At 41.5% G+C, this 19895-nt stretch overlaps 2 protein-coding genes across 3 annotated transcripts in view; one reads left to right on the top strand and one right to left on the bottom strand.

Annotated features, from left to right (window-relative positions):
- The window catches only part of plek2 (pleckstrin 2), a 10117-nt gene extending 8549 nt beyond the window's left edge, over window positions 1-1568 (top strand). Inside the window, exons 7-9 of the mRNA XM_052485468.1 lie at window positions 64-147; window positions 608-686; window positions 1202-1568. Coding sequence (XP_052341428.1) covers window positions 64-147; window positions 608-686; window positions 1202-1329 — 291 coding nt within the window. The 3' untranslated portion in view covers window positions 1330-1568. The remainder of the gene's footprint in view (window positions 1-63; window positions 148-607; window positions 687-1201) is intronic.
- si:ch211-10a23.2 (Galectin-related protein A-like) overlaps window positions 1-15626 on the bottom strand; it is a 56118-nt gene extending 40492 nt beyond the window's left edge. Inside the window, exons 1-4 of one of the 2 annotated variants that reach the window (XM_052485466.1) lie at window positions 15437-15626; window positions 14918-15003; window positions 13471-13651; window positions 5797-5931 (exon numbers count right to left, since the gene is read on the bottom strand). In XM_052485466.1, coding sequence (XP_052341426.1) covers window positions 5797-5931; window positions 13471-13651; window positions 14918-15003; window positions 15437-15466 — 432 coding nt within the window. In that variant the 5' untranslated portion in view covers window positions 15467-15626. Of the gene's footprint in view, window positions 1-4874; window positions 5932-13470; window positions 13652-14917; window positions 15004-15436 lie in introns of those variants that run through there. The other variant, XM_052485467.1, reaches the window with a different exon arrangement.
- Window positions 15627-19895: the final 4269 nt, after the last annotated feature.

Below are 19895 nucleotides of genomic sequence, written 5' to 3'. Positions count from 1 at the left end.
AACCACACTTGTCTACATACCATGTGTTTTGTTCTTCATGTCTCCTGTCTTCCTCAAATACAGGGACACAAAAGAAAGAACTGGAAGGTTCGACTGTTTGTGCTGCGATCAGAGCCAGGTTACCTTCACTACTATGACCCCAGTAAGGTGAGTCACTATTGGTTACCTTCACTACTATGACCCCAGTAAGGTGAGTCACTATTGGTTACCTTCACTACTATGACCCCAGTAAGGTGACATGGCTGTAGACTATAGCTATATACTCATAGCCTGGGTACCAGTCTATTTGTGCTATCTTGCAATAGCCTGGGTACCAGTCTATTTGTGCTATCTTGCCATAGCCTGGGTACAAGTCTATTTGTGCTATCTTGCCATAGCCTGGGTACAAGTCTATTTGTGCTATCTTGCCATACAGGTTGTCATTCTCTTCACCCTTCTTCTGTGTCTATTTGTGCTATGGCAAGAACGCACAAATAAACTGGTACACAGGCTATCTTTCCACACAGGTTGTCATTCTCTTCAGTCTTCTTCTGTGGGCATTGACATCATGTTCTTTGTGTTCTGTCTCATCCACTTCCTGTGTTATGTCACTTGTTGATGACATCAGGATGACATCAGTCCCGTGGGCGGGTTCTCTCTCCGAGGCTGTCTGGTCTCTGCTCTGGACGACAACGGTGTTCCTTCAGGTGAGTCACACAAACACAAACGAGCGCACGCGTACATGCACACGTACACACACTGAGTCACTCTCTCTCTCTCAGACAGCCCTAAGACACAGCTGTCTTGCTTCAGTACAGGTGTGGCTGACAACACAATAGGACTGGCCTGTGACAGGCACGGGTTGAGTTCAGTAGGGCACACTAGTAAAAACATCTTGATCCAAATGTTCTCATTGAAGTTCAGGTTGTACCCGACTAGTTTCATTCTGTTTCAAAACGTTTTGTCCTTCCTGAACATGACCCAGAGAGAGAGCAGTGAGTCAGTCAGTCTGGGGAGGCTGATTCTCTCTCTCTTCTCACTCACTCACTCACTCACTCACTCACTCACTCACTCACTCACTCACTCACTCACTCACTCACTCACTCACTCACTCACTCACTCACTCTCTCACTCACTCACTCACTCACTCACTCACTCACTCACTCACTCACTCTCTTACTCACTCACTCACTCACTCACTCTCTCACTCTCTCTCACACAGGTGTGAAGGGTAAAGTCCAAGGTAATCTGTTGAAGATCATCACTCAGTTTGATACTCACTACTACATCCAGGCTCCCAGCAGACAGGAGAGGATGGACTGGATAGAAGCTATCAGAGGACAGAGTTAAATAAAGTCAACGTAGTGTTTTAGGTGAGACTGTTATTGATACATCCAATCCAATACAGGTTTTTAAACAAACTATTATACAAATCTTCTAGCGTATAAGATTCCAATAAATTATACATTCTATGAATGTAACCATACAAAGTTAACCGTTTGGAATAATGGTTTTAAATCGTGTAAATAGATAATTCAACATGGTGTTGTTTTGAATATTAAATAAAGCATTTCTCCTGTGAGAAGGCCTATATGTTTCATGTGTAATGTTCTTAGCGTGTGTTATGTTCTTAGCGTGTGTTGTGTTATGTTCTGAGCGTGTGTTTTATGTGTTATGTTCTTAGCGTGTGTTTCATGTGTAATGTTCTTAGCGTGTGTTATGTTCTTAGCGTGTGTTGTGTTATGTTCTTAGCGTGTGTTTTATGTGTAATGTTCTTAGCGTGTGTTTCATGTGTTATGTTCTTTGCGTGTGTTTCGTGTGTATTGTTCTTAGCGTGTGTTTCGTGTGTATTGTTCTTAGCGTGTGTTTCGTGTGTTTTGTTCTTAGCGTGTGTTTCATGTGTTATGTTCTTAGCGTGTGTTTCATGTGTATTGTTCTTAGCGTGTGTTTCATGTGTATTGTTCTTAGCGTGTGTTTCATGTGTATTGTTCTTAGCGTGTGTTTCATGTGTATTGTTCTTAGCGTGTGTTTCGTGTGTATTGTTCTTAGCGTGTGTTTCATGTGTATTGTTCTTAGCGTGTGTTTCATGTGTTATGTTCTTAGCGTGTGTTTCGTGTGTGTTTTGTGTGTTGTGTTCTTAGTGTGTGTTTCGTGTGTTGTGTTCTTAGCGTGTGTTTCATGTGTTATGTTCTTAGCGTGTGTTATGTGTTATGTTCTTAGTGTATTGTTTTTAATGTGTGTTTTGTGTGTATTGTTCTTAGTGTGTGTTTATGTGTGTGTTTCAGTGTGTTGTGTTCTTAGCGTGTGTTTCATGTGTTATGTTCTTAGCGTGTGTTATGTGTGTATTGTTTTTAATGTGTGTTACGTGAACTGTATTGTTCTTAGTGTGTGTTTAGGAATGTGTTGTGTTCTTAGCGTGTGTTTCATGTGTATTGTTCTTAGTGTGTGTTTCGTGTGTATTGTTCTTAGCGTGTGTTTCGTGTGTATTGTTCTTAGTGTGTGTCTTATGTGTAACATTGAAATCACTCTATGGTTTCAGTACGCGCATACCAGAAATGTGATTCAGGTGGAGACATGCAGCGCACCGGGAGAAGTGTGTCACACCCACAGCGAGATGAGACGTGCTTTTTTTCCCCCAAACAATAAAATAGAGCCATAAAGTGTAATCTAGTCCGCATCCCAAATGGCACCCTATTCCCTATATAGTGCACTACTTTAGACCAGAACTCTATGGGGCTCTGGTCAAAAGTAGTGCACTATATAGGGAATAGGGTGCCATTTGGGATGCATTCCTTCCCTGTTGGTATCATCATCCCGGTTACCCTGGTAACAAGTGTTCTGAGGTGAACCAGAGCTGTAGTTCGTTGAAAGAGAGCCAATGAGGGCGTGACTAGATAACACTAGGCAGGTTTCCATTGACGTAGCTATATTCCACACACACACACAAAAGAGGCAGCTATAGAGAAATGTTCTGAAGATCAAAAACATTTTTGACTGTCAGACGCAGGTTTCACCCGTCCAATTATTTCAGATATACAGGAGTGCAAGTTTCAACCATGGCACGAACCGTGTGTCACGTGTCCTTAGGACTGCTCATAAATAATGTGTCTGGCAGCACAGAGACTACAGGACCTCTCATAAATAATGTGTCTGGCAGCACAGAGACTACAGGACCGCTCATAAATAATGTGTCTGGCAACACAGAGACTACAGGACCGCTCATAAATAATGTGTCTGGCAACACAGAGACTACAGGACAGGACCTCTCATAAATAATGTGTCTGGCAGCACAGAGACTACAGGACCGCTCATAAATAATGTGTCTGGCAGCACAGAGACTACAGGACCGCTCATAAATAATGTGTCTGGCAACACAGAGACTACAGGACAGGACCTCTCATAAATAATGTGTCTGGCAGCACAGAGACTACAGGACCGCTCATAAATAATGTGTCTGGCAACACAGAGACTACAGGACAGGACCGCTCATAAATAATGTGTCTGGCAACACAGAGACTACAGGACAGGACCGCTCATAAATAATGTGTCTGGCAACACAGAGACTACAGGACCGCTCATAAATAATGTGTCTGGCAACACAGAGACTACAGGACCGCTCATAAATAATGTGTCTGGCAGCACAGAGACTACAGGACAGGACCGCTCATAAATAATGTGTCTGGCAGCACAGAGACTACAGGACAGGACCGCTCATAAATAATGTGTCTGGCAACACAGAGACTACAGGACAGGACCGCTCATAAATAATGTGTCTGGCAACACAGACTACAGGACCGCTCATAAATAATGTGTCTGGCAGCACAGAGACTACAGGACCGCTCATAAATAATGTGTCTGGCAACACAGAGACTACAGGACCGCTCATAAATAATGTGTCTGGCAGCACAGAGACTACAGGACAGGACCGCTCATAAATAATGTGTCTGGCAGCACAGAGACTACAGGACAGGACCGCTCATAAATAATGTGTCTGGCAGCACAGAGACTACAGGACCGCTCATAAATAATGTGTCTGGCAACACAGAGACTACAGGACCGCTCATAAATAATGTGTCTGGCAGCACAGAGACTACAGGACAGGACCGCTCATAAATAATGTGTCTGGCAACACAGAGACTACAGGACAGGACCGCTCATAAATAATGTGTCTGGCAGCACAGAGACTACAGGACCGCTCATAAATAATGTGTCTGGCAGCACAGAGACTACAGGACCGCTCATAAATAATGTGTCTGGCAGCACAGAGACTACAGGACCGCTCATAAATAATGTGTCTGGCAGCACAGAGACTACAGGACAGGACCGCTCATAAATAATGTGTCTGGCAGCACAGACTACAGGACCGCTCATAAATAATGTGTCTGGCAGCACAGAGACTACAGGACCGCTCATAAATAATGTGTCTGGCAACACAGAGACTACAGGACCGCTCATAAATAATGTGTCTGGCAGCACAGAGACTACAGGACCGCTCATAAATAATGTGTCTGGCAACACAGAGACTACAGGACAGGACCGCTCATAAATAATGTGTCTGGCAGCACAGAGACTACAGGACCGCTCATAAATAATGTGTCTGGCAACACAGAGACTACAGGACCGCTCATAAATAATGTGTCTGGCAGCACAGAGACTACAGGACAGGACCGCTCATAAATAATGTGTCTGGCAACACAGACTACAGGACTACTCATAAATAATGTGTCTGGCAACACAATAATAAGGTGATTGATGACCTGACTGGATGGATTGCTACGTTGCTTCATAGACCTGGCTAGTTGTAATAATGCATTGTAGAAGTATGTGGCTGTGGACAATATTTAACAAAACGCACACAGACCCACTTCTTTACAGGACATATGATAACGCAATCATTTGGGAAAATTGTTTTATTTAAGTTAATTTCTACAACAATCTATTTCAAACGACTAAATATGGTTTAAAGATGATTTGACAGCTTGTTTAAAAGGATTTTACAGTCCAGTGATGTCGAGGGCGACAATAGACGACAATATGTTGACCTAACAGCTAACACAGACTAACACAGATGCCATGCAGTAAAGTAGTATAATTCTATAGGTGTTACAGAAGCAATGAGCTGGGCACCCTGCTATATTACGTGGGAGCATATTAAAGACATTGCTTTTGTTTTGGTAATTTGCTTCTCTGGAAACCTGCAACGTCATGAACTAGTGGAGTGTGTTTTCTTTTTTTTCAGGAACATTTTAAATGTTTTGATGCACGTTCATCTCACATTGTATCTCGACAGACGCAGTCACAAATGCAGCATTTCATATTTCATTTATCCTAATCTAAAAAATATTGTGTTCCCAAGGGCAACGTAGTATAGTGTGTATATATATAGTCCATCAAATGGTTTGCTTAAGGAAATCAATCAATCAATCAATCAATCACTAACATGGATTACATTCAGTAACTGTAGTCAAAATCACCCAGTCACAACCAGAAACAGCTAATCTAGAGTGAAGGCACTTCACGCAACTATTAAGGAGCAGGTGTTATTGGTCGCAATCAAAAAGTGCCCGAACATTCACATTTCACAAGGATCAAGATATCACCAAAATGCTCCACCTTCTACGACGCTAATATCCTGGCCCGCCTATCTTCACAATACCTTGTCTGACTAAACTGTGGGGAAATGGCCGTCTCAGGTGACACACTATTCCCAATATAGTCCACTACTTTTTACCAGGGCCCTGGTCAAATGTAGTGGACTGTATAGAGTCTAGGGTGTAATTTGGGGACCCCCCGGGTCTGTTCCTGGTGTTATGCTACCTTAGTGAGCCGTAGGTCTCCAAAGACTCGCAGGGCGGTGAGAGAGGCCAGCGGAGACAGACGATGGGTGAAGCCACACAGGGGCTGGCCATCCACCAGGATACGGAACTGCTGGTGTTCACAAACTATCTCCATCTGGGAGGGGGGGGGGGGCATGGACAGAGAGAGAGAGGGACAGAGACAGAGACAGAGAGGGACAGAGAGAGAGACAGAGAGAGAGACAGAGAGAGAGAGAGAGAGAGAGAGAGAGAGAGAGAGACAGAGAGACAGAGAGACAGAGAGAGAGAGACAGAGAGAGAGAGAGAGAGAGAGAGAGAGAGAGAGAGAGAGAGAGAGACAGAGAGAGACAGAGAGAGAGAGACAGAGAGAGAGAGGGACAGAGACAGAGACAGAGAGAGAGAGAGACAGAGAGAGAGAGAGAGAAAGAGAGAGAGAGAGAGAGAGAGAGAGAGAGAGAGAGAGAGAGAGAGAGAGACAGAGAGAGAGAGAGAGACAGAGAGAGAGAGACAGAGGGAGAGAGAGAGACAGAGAGAGAGAGACAGAGGAGAGAGAGAGAGAGGGACAGAGAGAGAGAGAGACAGAGAGAGAGAGAGAGAGAGAGAGAGAGAGAGAGACAGAGGGAGAGAGAGATAGACAGAGAGAGACAGAGAGGACAGAGAGAGAGAGAGAGAGACAGAGAGAGAGAGAGAGAGAGAGAGAGAGAGAGAGAGAGAGAGAGAGAGAGAGAGAGAGAGAGAGACAGAGGAGAGACAGAGAGAGACAGAGAGAGAGAGAGGGACAGAGGGAGAGAGACAGAGAGAGAGAGACAGAGGGAGGAGAGAGAGGGAGGAGAGAGAGAGACAGAGAGAGAGAGGGAGGAGAGAGAGGGAGGAGAGAGAGAGAGAGAGAGAGAGAGAGAGAGAGAGAGAGAGAGAGAGAGAGAGACAGAGGGAGGAGAGAGAGAGAGAGACAGAGAGAGAGACAGAGGGAGGAGAGAGAGAGAGAGGTTATAATGAAGAGCTTGGGCAGGGTCAAAGCAGGAATAAACATAATCAGTTATGTGTAGGAGTGTTGTAATAATAAACACACTATTGGATGTGCAGGTATATATATATTAGAGTAGGCCTGTCTATAACTGTAGACCTATCTAATATTGTAGGATGACTGTAGACCTATCTAATATTGTAGGATGACTGTAGGCCTATCTAATATTGTAGGATGACTGTAGACCTATCTAATATTGTAGGATGACTGTAGACCTATCTAATATTGTAGGATGACTGTAGACCTATCTAATATTGTAGGATGACTGTAGACCTATCTAATATTGTAGGATGACTGTAGACCTATCTAATATTGTAGGATGACTGTAGACCTATCTAATATTGTAGGATGACTGTAGACCTATCTAATATTGTAGGATGACTGTAGACCTATCTAATATTGTAGGATGACTGTAGACCTATCTAATATTGTAGGATGACTGTAGACCTATCTAATATTGTAGGATGACTGTAGACCTATCTAATATTGTAGGATGACTGTAGACCTATCTAATATTGTAGGATGACTGTAGACCTATCTAATATTGTAGGATGACTGTAGACCTATCTAATATTGTAGGATGACTGTAGACCTATCTAATATTGTAGGATGACTGTAGACCTATCTAATATTGTAGGATGACTGTAGGCCTATCTAATACTGTAGGATGACTGTAGGCTGTACCTTGACCTGACTGTGACTGTAGCATGACTGCTGGCCTGTGTGTGACTGCTGGCCTGTGTGTGACTGCTGGCCTGTGTGTGACTGTTGGCCTGTGTGTGACTGCTGGCCTGTGTGTGACTGCTGGCCTGTGTGTGACTGCTGGCCTGTGTGTGACTGCTGGCCTGTGTGTGACTGCTGGCCTGTGTGTGACTGCTGGCCTGTGTGTGACTGCTGGCCTGTGTGTGACTGCTGGCCTGTGTGTGACTGCTGGCCTGTGTGTGACTGCTGGCCTGTGTGTGACTGCTGGCCTGTGTGTGACTGCTGGCCTGTGTGTGACTGCTGACCTGTGTGTGACTGCTGGCCTGTGTGTGACTGCTGGCCTGTGTGTGACTGTTGGCCTGTGTGTGACTGTTGGCCTGTGTGTGACTGCTGGCCTGTGTATTAATGTAGGCTGACATGTATGTATGATTAAGCCCAGTAAGTGTTACATTTGGTTGAGATCTGGTGACCGCGAGCGTAACGGCATATGGTTTATATCCTTTTCCTGCTCACCAAACCATTCAGTTGCCACTCGTGGCTTGTGGATGGGGGCATTGTCATCCTATGGAGGCATCGCCATGGTAGCTAAAATAATGTCCTGCCCAGCATTTCTATACATGACTCTAAGCATGATGAGATGTTAATTGCTTAATTAACTCAGGAACCACACCTGTGTGGAAGCACCTGCTTTCAAAATACTTTGTATCCCTCATTTTGGCAGTTACCTGTATGTATTAGTGTAGATCTATGTAACTGTGTATTAGTGTAGATCTATGTAACTGTGTATTAGTGTCGATCTGTGTATTAGTGTCGATCTATGTATTAGTGTAGATCTATGTAACTGTGTATTAGTGTAGATCTGTGTATTAGTGTCGATCTATGTATTAGTGTAGATCTATGTAACTGTGTATTAGTGTAGATATGTGTATTCGTGTAGATCTGTGTATTAGTGTAGATCTATGTATTAGTGTAGATCTATGTATCTGTGTATTAGTGTAGATATGTGTATTAGTGTCGATCTGTGTATTAGTGTAGATCTATGTAACTGTGTATTAGTGTAGATCTGTGTATTAGTGTCGATCTATGTATTAGTGTAGATCTATGTATTAGTGTAGATCTGTGTATTAGTGTAGATCTATGTATTAGTGTAGATCTATGTATTAGTGTAGATCTGTGTATTAGTGTAGATCTATGTATTAGTGTAGATCTATGTATTAGTGTAGATCTATGTATTAGTGTAGATCGATGTATTAGTGTAGATCTATGTAACTGTGTATTAGTGTAGATATGTGTATTCGTGTAGATCTGTGTATTAGTGTAGATCTATGTATTAGTGTAGATCTATGTATCTGTGTATTAGTGTAGAAATGTGTATTAGTGTCGATCTGTGTATTAGTGTAGATCTATGTAACTGTGTATTAGTGTAGATCTGTGTATTAGTGTCGATCTATGTATTAGTGTAGATCTATGTATCTGTGTATTAGTGTAGATATGTGTATTAGTGTAGATCTGTGTATTAGTGTAGATCTATGTATTAGTGTAGATCTATGTATTAGTGTAGATATGTGTATTAGTGTAGATCTGTGTATTAGTGTAGATCTATGTATTAGTGTAGATCTATGTATTAGTGTAGATCTGTGTATTAGTGTAGATCTATGTATTAGTGTAAATCTATGTATTAGTGTAGATCTGTGTATTAGTGTAGATCTATGTATTAGTGTAGATCTATGTATTAGTGTAGATCTGTGTATTAGTGTAGATCTATGTATTAGTGTAGATCTATGTATTAGTGTAGATCTATGTATTAGTGTAGATCTATGTATTAGTGTAGATCTATGTATTAGTGTAGATCTATGTATTAGTGTAGATCTGTGTATTAGTGTAGATCTATGTATTAGTGTAGATCTATGTATTAGTGTAGATCTATGTATTAGTGTAGATCTATGTATTAGTGTAGATCTATGTATTAGTGTAGATCTGTGTATTAGTGTAGATCTATGTATTAGTGTAGATCTATGTATTAGTGTAGATCTATGTATTAGTGTAGATCTATGTATTAGTGTAGATCTATGTATTAGTGTAGATCTATGTATTAGTGTAGATCTATGTATAAGGTTAGATATGTGTATTAGTGTAGATCTGTGTATTAGTGTAGATCTATGTATTAGTGTAGATCTATGTATTAGTGTAGATATGTGTATTAGTGTAGATCTATGTATTAGTGTAGATCTATGTATTAGTGTAGATCTATGTATTAGTGTAGATCTGTGTATTAGTGTAGATCTATGTATTAGTGTAGATCTATGTATTAGTGTAGATCTATGTATTAGTGTAGATCTATGTATAAGGTTAGATATGTGTATTAGTGTAGATCTGTGTATTAGTGTAGATCTATGTATTAGTGTAGATCTGTGTATTAGTGTAGATCTGTGTATTAGTGTAGATCTGTGTATTAGTGTAGATCTATGTATTAGTGTAGATCTATGTATTAGTGTAGATCTATGTATTAGTGTAGATCTGTGTATTAGTGTAGATCTATGTATTAGTGTAGATCTATGTATTAGTGTAGATCTATGTATAAGGTTAGATATGTGTATTAGTGTAGATCTGTGTATTAGTGTAGATCTATGTATTAGTGTAGATCTATGTATTAGTGTAGATATGTGTATTAGTGTAGATCTATGTATTAGTGTAGATCTATGTATTAGTGTAGATCTATGTATTAGTGTAGATCTGTGTATTAGTGTAGATCTATGTATTAGTGTAGATCTATGTATTAGTGTAGATCTATGTATTAGTGTAGATCTATGTATTAGTGTAGATCTATGTATTAGTGTAGATCTATGTATTAGTGTAGATCTATGTATTAGTGTAGATCTATGTATTAGTGTAGATCTGTGTATTAGTGTAGATCTATGTATTAGTGTAGATCTATGTATTAGTGTAGATCTATGTATTAGTGTAGATGTACACTACCAGTCAAAGGTTTTAGAATACCTGCTCATTCAAGGGTTATTCTTTATTCTTTTTTTTTTTTACTATTTTCTATATTGTAGAATAATAGTGAAGACATCACAACTCTAAAATAACACATATGTAGTAATCATGTAGTAACCATAAAACAAATCAAAATATATTTTATATTTGAGATTCTTTAAAGTAGCCACCGTTTGCCTTGATGACAGCTTTGCACACTCTTGGCATTCTCTCAACCAGCTTCATGAGGTAGTCACCTGGAATGTATGTATTCTCTGGCTGGGAGCTGTTAAATACCCAGACATATCTAGGCCTGTGTTTTACACAGCTCCCAGACATATCTAGGCCTGTGTATTAAACAGCTCCCAGACATATCTAGGCCTGTGTTTTACACAGCTCCCAGACATATCTAGGCCTGTGTATTAAACAGCTCCCAGACATATCTAGGCCTGTGTTTTACACAGCTCCCAGACATATCTAGGCCTGTGTTTTAAACAGCTCCCAGACATATCTAGGCCTGTGTTTTAAACAGCTCCCAGACATATCTAGGCCTGTGTTTTAAACAGCTCCCAGACATATCTAGGCCTGTGTTTTAAACAGCTCCCAGACATATCTAGGCCTGTGTTTTAAACAGCTCCCAGACATATCTAGGCCTGTGTATTAAACAGCTCCCAGACATATCTAGGCCTGTGTATTAAACAGCTCCCAGACATATCTAGGCCTGTGTTTTACACAGCTCCCAGACATATCTAGGCCTGTGTTTTACACAGCTCCCAGACATATCTAGGCCTGTGTTTTACACAGTTCCCAGACATATCTAGGCCTGTGTTTTACACAGCTCCCAGACATATCTAGGCCTGTGTTTTAAACAGCTCCCAGACATATCTAGGCCTGTGTTTTACACAGCTCCCAGACATATCTAGGCCTGTGTTTTACACAGCTCCCAGACATATCTAGGCCTGTGTTTTACACAGCTCCCAGACATATCTAGGCCTGTGTTTTACACAGCTCCCAGACATATCTAGGCCTGTGTTTTACACAGCTCCCAGACATATCTAGGCCTGTGTTTTACACAGCTCCCAGACATATCTAGGCCTGTGTTTTACACAGCTCCCAGACATATCTAGGCCTGTGTTTTACACAGCTCCCAGACATATCTAGGCCTGTGTTTTAAACAGCTCCCAGACATATCTAGGCCTGTGTTTTACACAGCTCCCAGACATATCTAGGCCTGTGTTTTAAACAGCTCCCAGACATATCTAGGCCTGTGTTTTACACAGCTCCCAGACATATCTAGGCCTGTGTTTTACACAGCTCCCAGACATATCTAGGCCTGTGTTTTAAACAGCTCCCAGACATATCTAGGCCTGTGTTTTACACAGCTCCCAGACATATCTAGGCCTGTGTTTTAAACAGCTCCCAGACATATCTAGGCCTGTGTTTTACACAGCTCCCAGACATATCTAGGCCTGTGTTTTACACAGCTCCCAGACATATCTAGGCCTGTGTTTTACACAGCTCCCAGACATATCTAGGCCTGTGTTTTACACAGCTCCCAGACATATCTAGGCCTGTGTTTTACACAGCTCCCAGACATATCTAGGCCTGTGTTTTACACAGCTCCCAGACATATCTAGGCCTGTGTTTTAAACAGCTCCCAGACATATCTAGGCCTGTGTTTTACACAGCTCCCAGACATATCTAGGCCTGTGTTTTACACAGCTCCCAGACATATCTAGGCCTGTGTTTTAAACAGCTCCCAGACATATCTAGGCCTGTGTTTTACACAGCTCCCAGACATATCTAGGCCTGTGTTTTACACAGCTCCCAGACATATCTAGGCCTGTGTTTTACACAGCTCCCAGACATATCTAGGCCTGTGTTTTACACAGCTCCCAGACATATCTAGGCCTGTGTTTTAAACAGCTCCCAGACATATCTAGGCCTGTGTTTTACACAGCTCCCAGACATATCTAGGCCTGTGTTTTACACAGCTCCCAGACATATCTAGGCCTGTGTTTTAAACAGCTCCCAGACATATCTAGGCCTGTGTTTTACACAGCTCCCAGACATATCTAGGCCTGTGTTTTACACAGCTCCCAGACATATCTAGGCCTGTGTTTTACACAGCTCCCAGACATATCTAGGCCTGTGTTTTACACAGCTCCCAGACATATCTAGGCCTGTGTTTTACACAGCTCCCAGACATATCTAGGCCTGTGTTTTACACAGCTCCCAGACATATCTAGGCCTGTGTTTTACACAGCTCCCAGACATATCTAGGCCTGTGTTTTACACAGCTCCCAGACATATCTAGGCCTGTGTTTTACACAGCTCCCAGACATATCTAGGCCTGTGTTTTACACAGCTCCCAGACATATCTAGGCCTGTGTTTTACACAGCTCCCAGACATATCTAGGCCTGTGTTTTACACAGCTCCCAGACATATCTAGGCCTGTGTTTTACACAGCTCCCAGACATATCTAGGCCTGTGTTTTAACAGCTCCCAGACATATCTAGGCCTGTGTTTTACACAGCTCCCAGACATATCTAGGCCTGTGTTTTAAACAGCTCCCAGACATATCTAGGCCTGTGTTTTAAACAGCTCCCAGACATATCTAGGCCTGTGTTTTAAACAGCTCCCAGACATATCTAGGCCTGTGTTTTACACAGCTCCCAGACATATCTAGGCCTGTGTTTTAAACAGCTCCCAGACATATCTAGGCCTGTGTTTTAAACAGCTCCCAGACATATCTAGGCCTGTGTTTTAAACAGCTCCCAGACATATCTAGGCCTGTGTTTTACACAGCTCCCAGACATATCTAGGCCTGTGTTTTACACAGCTCCCAGACATATCTAGGCCTGTGTATTAAACAACTCCCAGACATATCTAGGCCTGTGTTTTAACGTATGTATGATTATAGAACTATATTCATAAATGTACCGTCCCTATGAGTGTAGTAGGCTTTATACCTTGAAGGGCTCCCCAGCAGCAAAGGGGAAGAATGACAAGGTGTTCTCTGATGTCCCCCAGTTCCCAGCCAGACGGGCGTTCCTCTGCACAGCTTTAGCCAGGAAGTTGACCTTTACCTGCAAACCCACGTCTCCCTCAAAGTCCTCTTCAACTGGATCACTGGACAGGGACACCACCATGCTAGGCAGAATAAACAGTGGTGCAAATGTAGAATTCAGGCAAACAATCTAAACATTGTTGATTTAAAGAACCAGTCAAAAACCATTCTGTCAAAACACGTGATATTCCTGTGTTATATATATTTATTACCCACACTATGAGGTTGTAAAATAACACTGTGAAATTGTGAAAATTATATATATAATGCTGTTTAAATGTAAGAGCTGTTTGTAAAGACTGCATGACGTTTCAACCTGTTTTGTTGGGATGGAGTTTTGGCCTGCCTGGTGACATCACCACAGTAAATTAGTTAATAGACCAATAAGAAAGAGAGTTCCAAACCTCTCTGCCAATAACAGCTAGTTTTCAGTTTTTCCCTCCCACTCAGGCCACTCCCAGACAGTCCAAGCTAAATTATTGCTCGAGAAATGGTTCTTTGCAAATAAAACAATCACAGTAAGGTACTTCATTGTTAAACCACAAATTATTTGATGTTGACAATAATAAACAGCAAAACAAAAGGCAGCTACAGAGAGATACAATAGTGACATCGTCTGTCTATTTGACATTACCACAAGCTGTGAGTACAGTACCAGGCTACCGTAATCAGATAGGGCTGAATCATTTACAGAGGAAAGTATTTCAGGGCAGGCCACAAAGGATCAAAACACTATAGTGACTTTAAAATACAAACATTAGAACTGAGATTGTTTTATATTCTTCGTCATCCACTCCATCCCATAGATAAATAGGGGATAAATGATCTTATCTCCGCACAGAGCTCCTAGCAGAGAGGTCAGCTCACCGAACACTTCGTGGGTTCTGACATTTTTTTCCCAAGTATTGAATTAAACAATACATTAGTCAATTAGAGAAATATTCCCGACGACAAAGAGAGTGAAGAAAGATGTGAAGAAAGAGAGTTCAAATCCTGTTGCATGGTTGCTAAACCAGAAAGCTCAAAAGCTTTACATGGAATGATATTCTACAATTTGCACTCTTAGATATTTATTTTCTCTTGCAGTATTCTGAAAATTGCCCAGAGCTATAGGATCTCGATATAGCAGTATCTTCAATCCCTCCTGATCTCAACTCAACTACACGGTGTGATGCGCTGCACAATCCTCCCATTGTCTCTGTGCTTGCCTTGGCGATGGACTTGCAAATGTCAAACGCAGACGGTCCATTCATTCACTCACGTCACACTCAGATTTAAAACGGTAAATCAAACAATTCATTTCCTTAGGCTACAGAAGAGACATTGAAAGCAGGTGTCTGTTTACCAACCTCTGAGGCTTCTTGTTAACAATACCCATGACAACCAGTCTCATCGTGGGCCGCAGCCCACCTTTTATTGTCCCGACATATTCCTCCTGAAACACAGTGGCTGGAAATAAGGCTACATGCAACATATACATAATATTATTCTTAGATATCACCACATTGGCTAGCTGAATGACAGCCGCCGTTGACAATACATTGTTTCTTTATCGATTGGAAGGTGGGGGTTCTTTGAAATAAGTGAAATAGCTGATCAGTCTTAATTGATGATTGATTTTCAGAATTCTAAGAATGCTCCAGGCGAACTTTAGCACTAAACAACATGCTACAATTCAGTATGCACTATTACTGCTACCAATTATTCAATTCGGGTAAATGGATTTCATTTTTATTCAATATAATGTAATTATGTGAATAAGAAGAAAAAAAACAGTTGCATTCAGTTGTTTTGTGATAACCTAATAATCTCATTTGAAAAATCACGAAATGACAATATACGTCAATCTAAAATAAACTTAAACTTACATTTTCTTTCTTGTTGTCCTTTTCTGCCATTCCCCCTCTCCTTTCTTTCAATGTGTGATATCTGCACCGGGTGGTGTTGGGAGCGTGATGCCAAGAGGAGCTCGAGATACTATAGTAGAGCTGGCAAACCCCGCCTTCCGCTCGTTGTCATAGCGACAGGCTCCTGATAAGTGGCACTGAATGATGGTTATCAAATATTAATGTGATGCGGGTGCACGATCCCATTTATCAAGTGTGAGACCCTTTCATTCCAATAGGGTATTTAAAACATATTTTAAAATAATGCTGTTCACCTATAACATAAAATAACTCCCAAATAGGAGATTTTCCCAACCTTGCAACCATTATAATAAAATAATTGTTTCTCAGATTTGAGTAAGCTTAGGTTTATGGTGAATATATACCTTGCACAACCTCGGGAGGCTGAAGAAATTTGGCTTGTCACCAAAAGCACTCACAAACTTCTACAGATGCACAATCGAGAGCATCCTGTCGGGCTGTATCACTGCCTGGTACAGCAACTTCTCCGCCTACAACCGTAAGGCTCTCCAGAGGGTAGTGAGGTCTGCACAACGCATCACCGGGGGCAAACTAACTGCCCTCCAGGACACCTACACCACCCGATGTCACAGGAAGGCCATAAAGATCATCAAGGACAACAACCACCCGAGCCACTGCCTGTTCACCCCGCTATCATCCAAAAGGCGAGGTCAGTACAGGTGCATCAAAGCTGGGACCGAGAGACTGAAAAACAGCTTCTATCTCAAGGCTATCAGACTGTTAAACAGCCACCACTAACATTGAGTGGCTGCTGCCAACACACTGACTCAACTCCAGCCACTTTAATAATGGGAATTGATGGGAAAAATTGCTACTTAATATAATGTTTACATACCCTACATTATTCATCTCATATGTATATGTATATACTAGCCACTTTAACTATGCCACTTTGTTTACATACTCATCTCATATGTATATACTGCACTCGATACCATCTACTGTATCTTGCCTATGCCGCTCTGTGCCATCAGTCATTCATATATCTTTATGTACATATTCTTTATCCCTTTACACTTGTGTCTATAAGGTAGTAGTTTTGGAATTGTTAGTTAGATTACTCGTTGGTTATTACTGCATTGTCGGAACTAGAAGCACAAGCATTTCGCTACACTCGCATTAACATCTGCTAACCATGTGTATGTGACAAATAAAATTTGCTTTGATTTAATAGCCTATAGTATGATAAAGAAACTCGAGTCTGATGATGAGCTTTCTAATGGTTGCCAGTTTGGTTTGGGGAAAACTCCTCCTTCCCATACCAATTCTTTAAGTTTAAGAAAAGGCCTAGCCTACTATTAGCCAATATTGGACAATGTATAACACATTTGTATGGCCACTCGGGCCATAGAGATAGATAGAGGACTCTAGTGCCCAAAAGCCTGTTTTAGCATGGGCAGAGCCATTGAGGACTTTCACCATTTTGAAGTAGTCAACTGGGTGGGACACCAGAGATAAGTAGAGGACCCATCTTTATATCTGTGCCATTATAGCGTCTGTGACAGCATGGTCAGCTCCATTGAGGCTACAGCCCACGAGAATACCCACCCAGGTGACAACTTTGACTACTTTAAAATGGTGGGAAAATGGCCGAAACCCTCAATTGCACTGCCCATGCTAAAATGGCCAGCAGCGTTGCAGTTCTTGACACAAAACGGTGCGCCTGCTGCCTGGCACCTGTTACCATACCCCGTTCAAAGGCACTTAAATATTTTGTCTTGCCCATTCACCCTCTGAATGGCACACACACACTATCCATGTCTCAATTCTCTCAAGGTTTAAAAAAAATATTATTTAACCTGTCTCATTTACATTTACATTTAAGTCATTTAGCAGACGCTCTTATCCAGAGCGACTTACAAATTGGTGCATTCACCTTATGACATCCAGTAGAACAGTCACTTTACAATAGTGCATCTAAATCTTAAAAGGGGGGGGGTGAGAAGGATTACTTATCCTATCCTAGGTCTCCTCCCCTTCATCTACGCTGATTGAAGTGGATTTAACAAGTGACATCAATAAGGAATCATAGTTTTCACCGGGTCAGTCTGTTATGGAAAGAGCAGGTGTTCTTAATGTTTTGTACGCTCAGTGTAAGCAGTAGTAGATGATGCCCTCCATGGCGATTGGCCGTCACTAATTACCACAGCTACAAAGTCAAAATTATGGGTAAACGATGTATGTTTCTACAATTATTTTCTTAACATCTGATGTTAAACCTAACCACACTGCTAACCTTATGCCTAACCTTAAATTAAGACCAAAAAGCTATGTCGTTTTTGTTTACATGTTTTTTTTTTTAAACGATATAGCCACAATGATGCGATGTCAATATAATGATGGCCTGAGCTCACCGAAAGGCGAGCTTGTGTGTAATTTGTTTTACAATGCACTGTTTCTAAATATAATGACATATCTGAAGGCGGCTGGGCGGGTTACACGCTTTAACGCCACGCTCAATTACAATGTCTCTATTTTAGCGTTCTGTCGCTGGCGCTGTAGTCACCCAAAACAAAACGCTTATTTGAATTGTACAATGTAGCTAAGGGATGAGGCTTTATCGTACATGTTAAATTACACTACTCCAAACCTGTACCAAATACGAAACTCTGTGGCTGTACTGTCTTTGTTAGAAAGGCGACACCCCAGATGATCCATTAAAAAAAAATCAGATAGTCGAGTAGCGACTCTAACAACGATGGAAAAGGCAGGCAGAAGGGGGCAAGATCAGGTGGGACCATTCTAGCCAATGAGAGGGCAGATAAGCGTGTAAACAAAAGGCACGTAAGGGTTCCCACTATTTACCACAGCCACAATGTCAACAATGGCTAAATCGTACAAAATGTATTGGGGGGGGCTTTTTGGTTTTAATTTAAGGTTAGGGTTAGGCATAAGGTTATCAGTGCGGATAAAGGTGGGCTTAATATCACATTTCAGAAATAAGTGGGGTTGACGACTTTGTGGCTGTGTTAACTAGTTACGGCCGAGCCCAATATTGGACTAAAGGAGCCTAAAACGTCACCGTACACCAGTGGCGGTTGGTGCCGTTTAAGATTAGGGAGGACGATTATTATGACCTATTAATCATGGGTTTATCTCTATAGCAGCATATCGGATGGCTGTCATTCATATTCCATTCACCCGGCTCAATGTAACATCGATGGGTGTTTGGCTACTACATAAAATGTTCACTATATCCATCATGAGGTTGCTACAACCTAGCCTGCGAATGGAAGTTTATAATGTTCGAGAGACAAATTGGCATCATCAAGATGACAGATAGTGACGCATTCAATAACTCCTTGCACACTCTTGCCTGCATCTAGCTGATCTAGGGTGTAATCATTAGTCCAACAGTTGCAAACAAGAGTTTCTATTGGACAAATGCAGGTACGTTTATCCCCGTTTCGTTCTGCTTCCTTCCGTTTAAGAAACGTTTTTAACAGAATTGTCGGAATGAATACATCCCTAATCATCCACACAGTTCACTTTCATAGCAGTCTCGTTTCACCTTTTCCCTTGGCTTGTGGACAGAAACAAACTTTCAAAGCCAAACCTTCATACCATGACCGCTACACACAGCCTTCATCATTGTCACCATATTAGCTAACGTCAGCTAACGACAGTTCATGCTGCAAGAGCTCTGATAGGTTGGAGGACGTCCTCCGGAAGTCATCATAATTACTGTGTAAGTGTATGGAAGGGAGTGAGAAAAATGAGTCTCCTAAGTTATCTGTTGAAGTCAATGTACCAACGGGAGGACGGAAACCAACTGTCCTCCGGCTACGCCATGGCACTACCCCAGAGAGTGTTGTTGAGGCTACTATAGACCTTTATTGTGTGTTTTAGTCTATTATTTGGTTATGTGAATATACAGTACCAGTCAAAAGTTTGGACACACCTACTCATTCAAGTTTTTAAAAAAAAGAATGTAAACTATTTTCTACATTGTAGAATAATAGTGAAGACATCAAAACTATAAAATAACACATTTGGAATTATGTAGTAACCAAAAATGTGTTAAAAAAATAACAATATATTTTAGATTTTTCAAAGTAGCCACCTTGATGAGAGCTTTGCACACTCTTGTCATTTATTCCTGTTATCAATCAAGGTGAGACTGACCATGGACAAGGCGCAGGAGAAACAGGAGAGCTACTGGAGCAGAATCAAGAAGGGGACCAAGTGCTACAACATCTATCTCAATCTCCTCAATCAAAGACTCAATCATGGATACTCTTACTGACAGTTGTGGCTGCTTTGCGTGATGTATTGTTGTCTCTACCTTCTTGCCCTTTGTGCTGTTGTCTGTGCCCAATAATGTTTGTACCATGTTGTGTTGCTACCATGTTGTTGTCATGTTGTGTTGCTACCATGTTGTGTTGCTACCATGTTGTTG

The sequence above is a fragment of the Oncorhynchus keta genome, chromosome 29 (assembly GCF_023373465.1).
Source record: "Oncorhynchus keta strain PuntledgeMale-10-30-2019 chromosome 29, Oket_V2, whole genome shotgun sequence".
Classification (NCBI taxonomy): domain Eukaryota; kingdom Metazoa; phylum Chordata; class Actinopteri; order Salmoniformes; family Salmonidae; genus Oncorhynchus; species Oncorhynchus keta.
The sequence above is the reverse complement of the archived record's forward strand: the minus strand, read 5'-3'. Positions and strand labels throughout refer to the sequence as shown.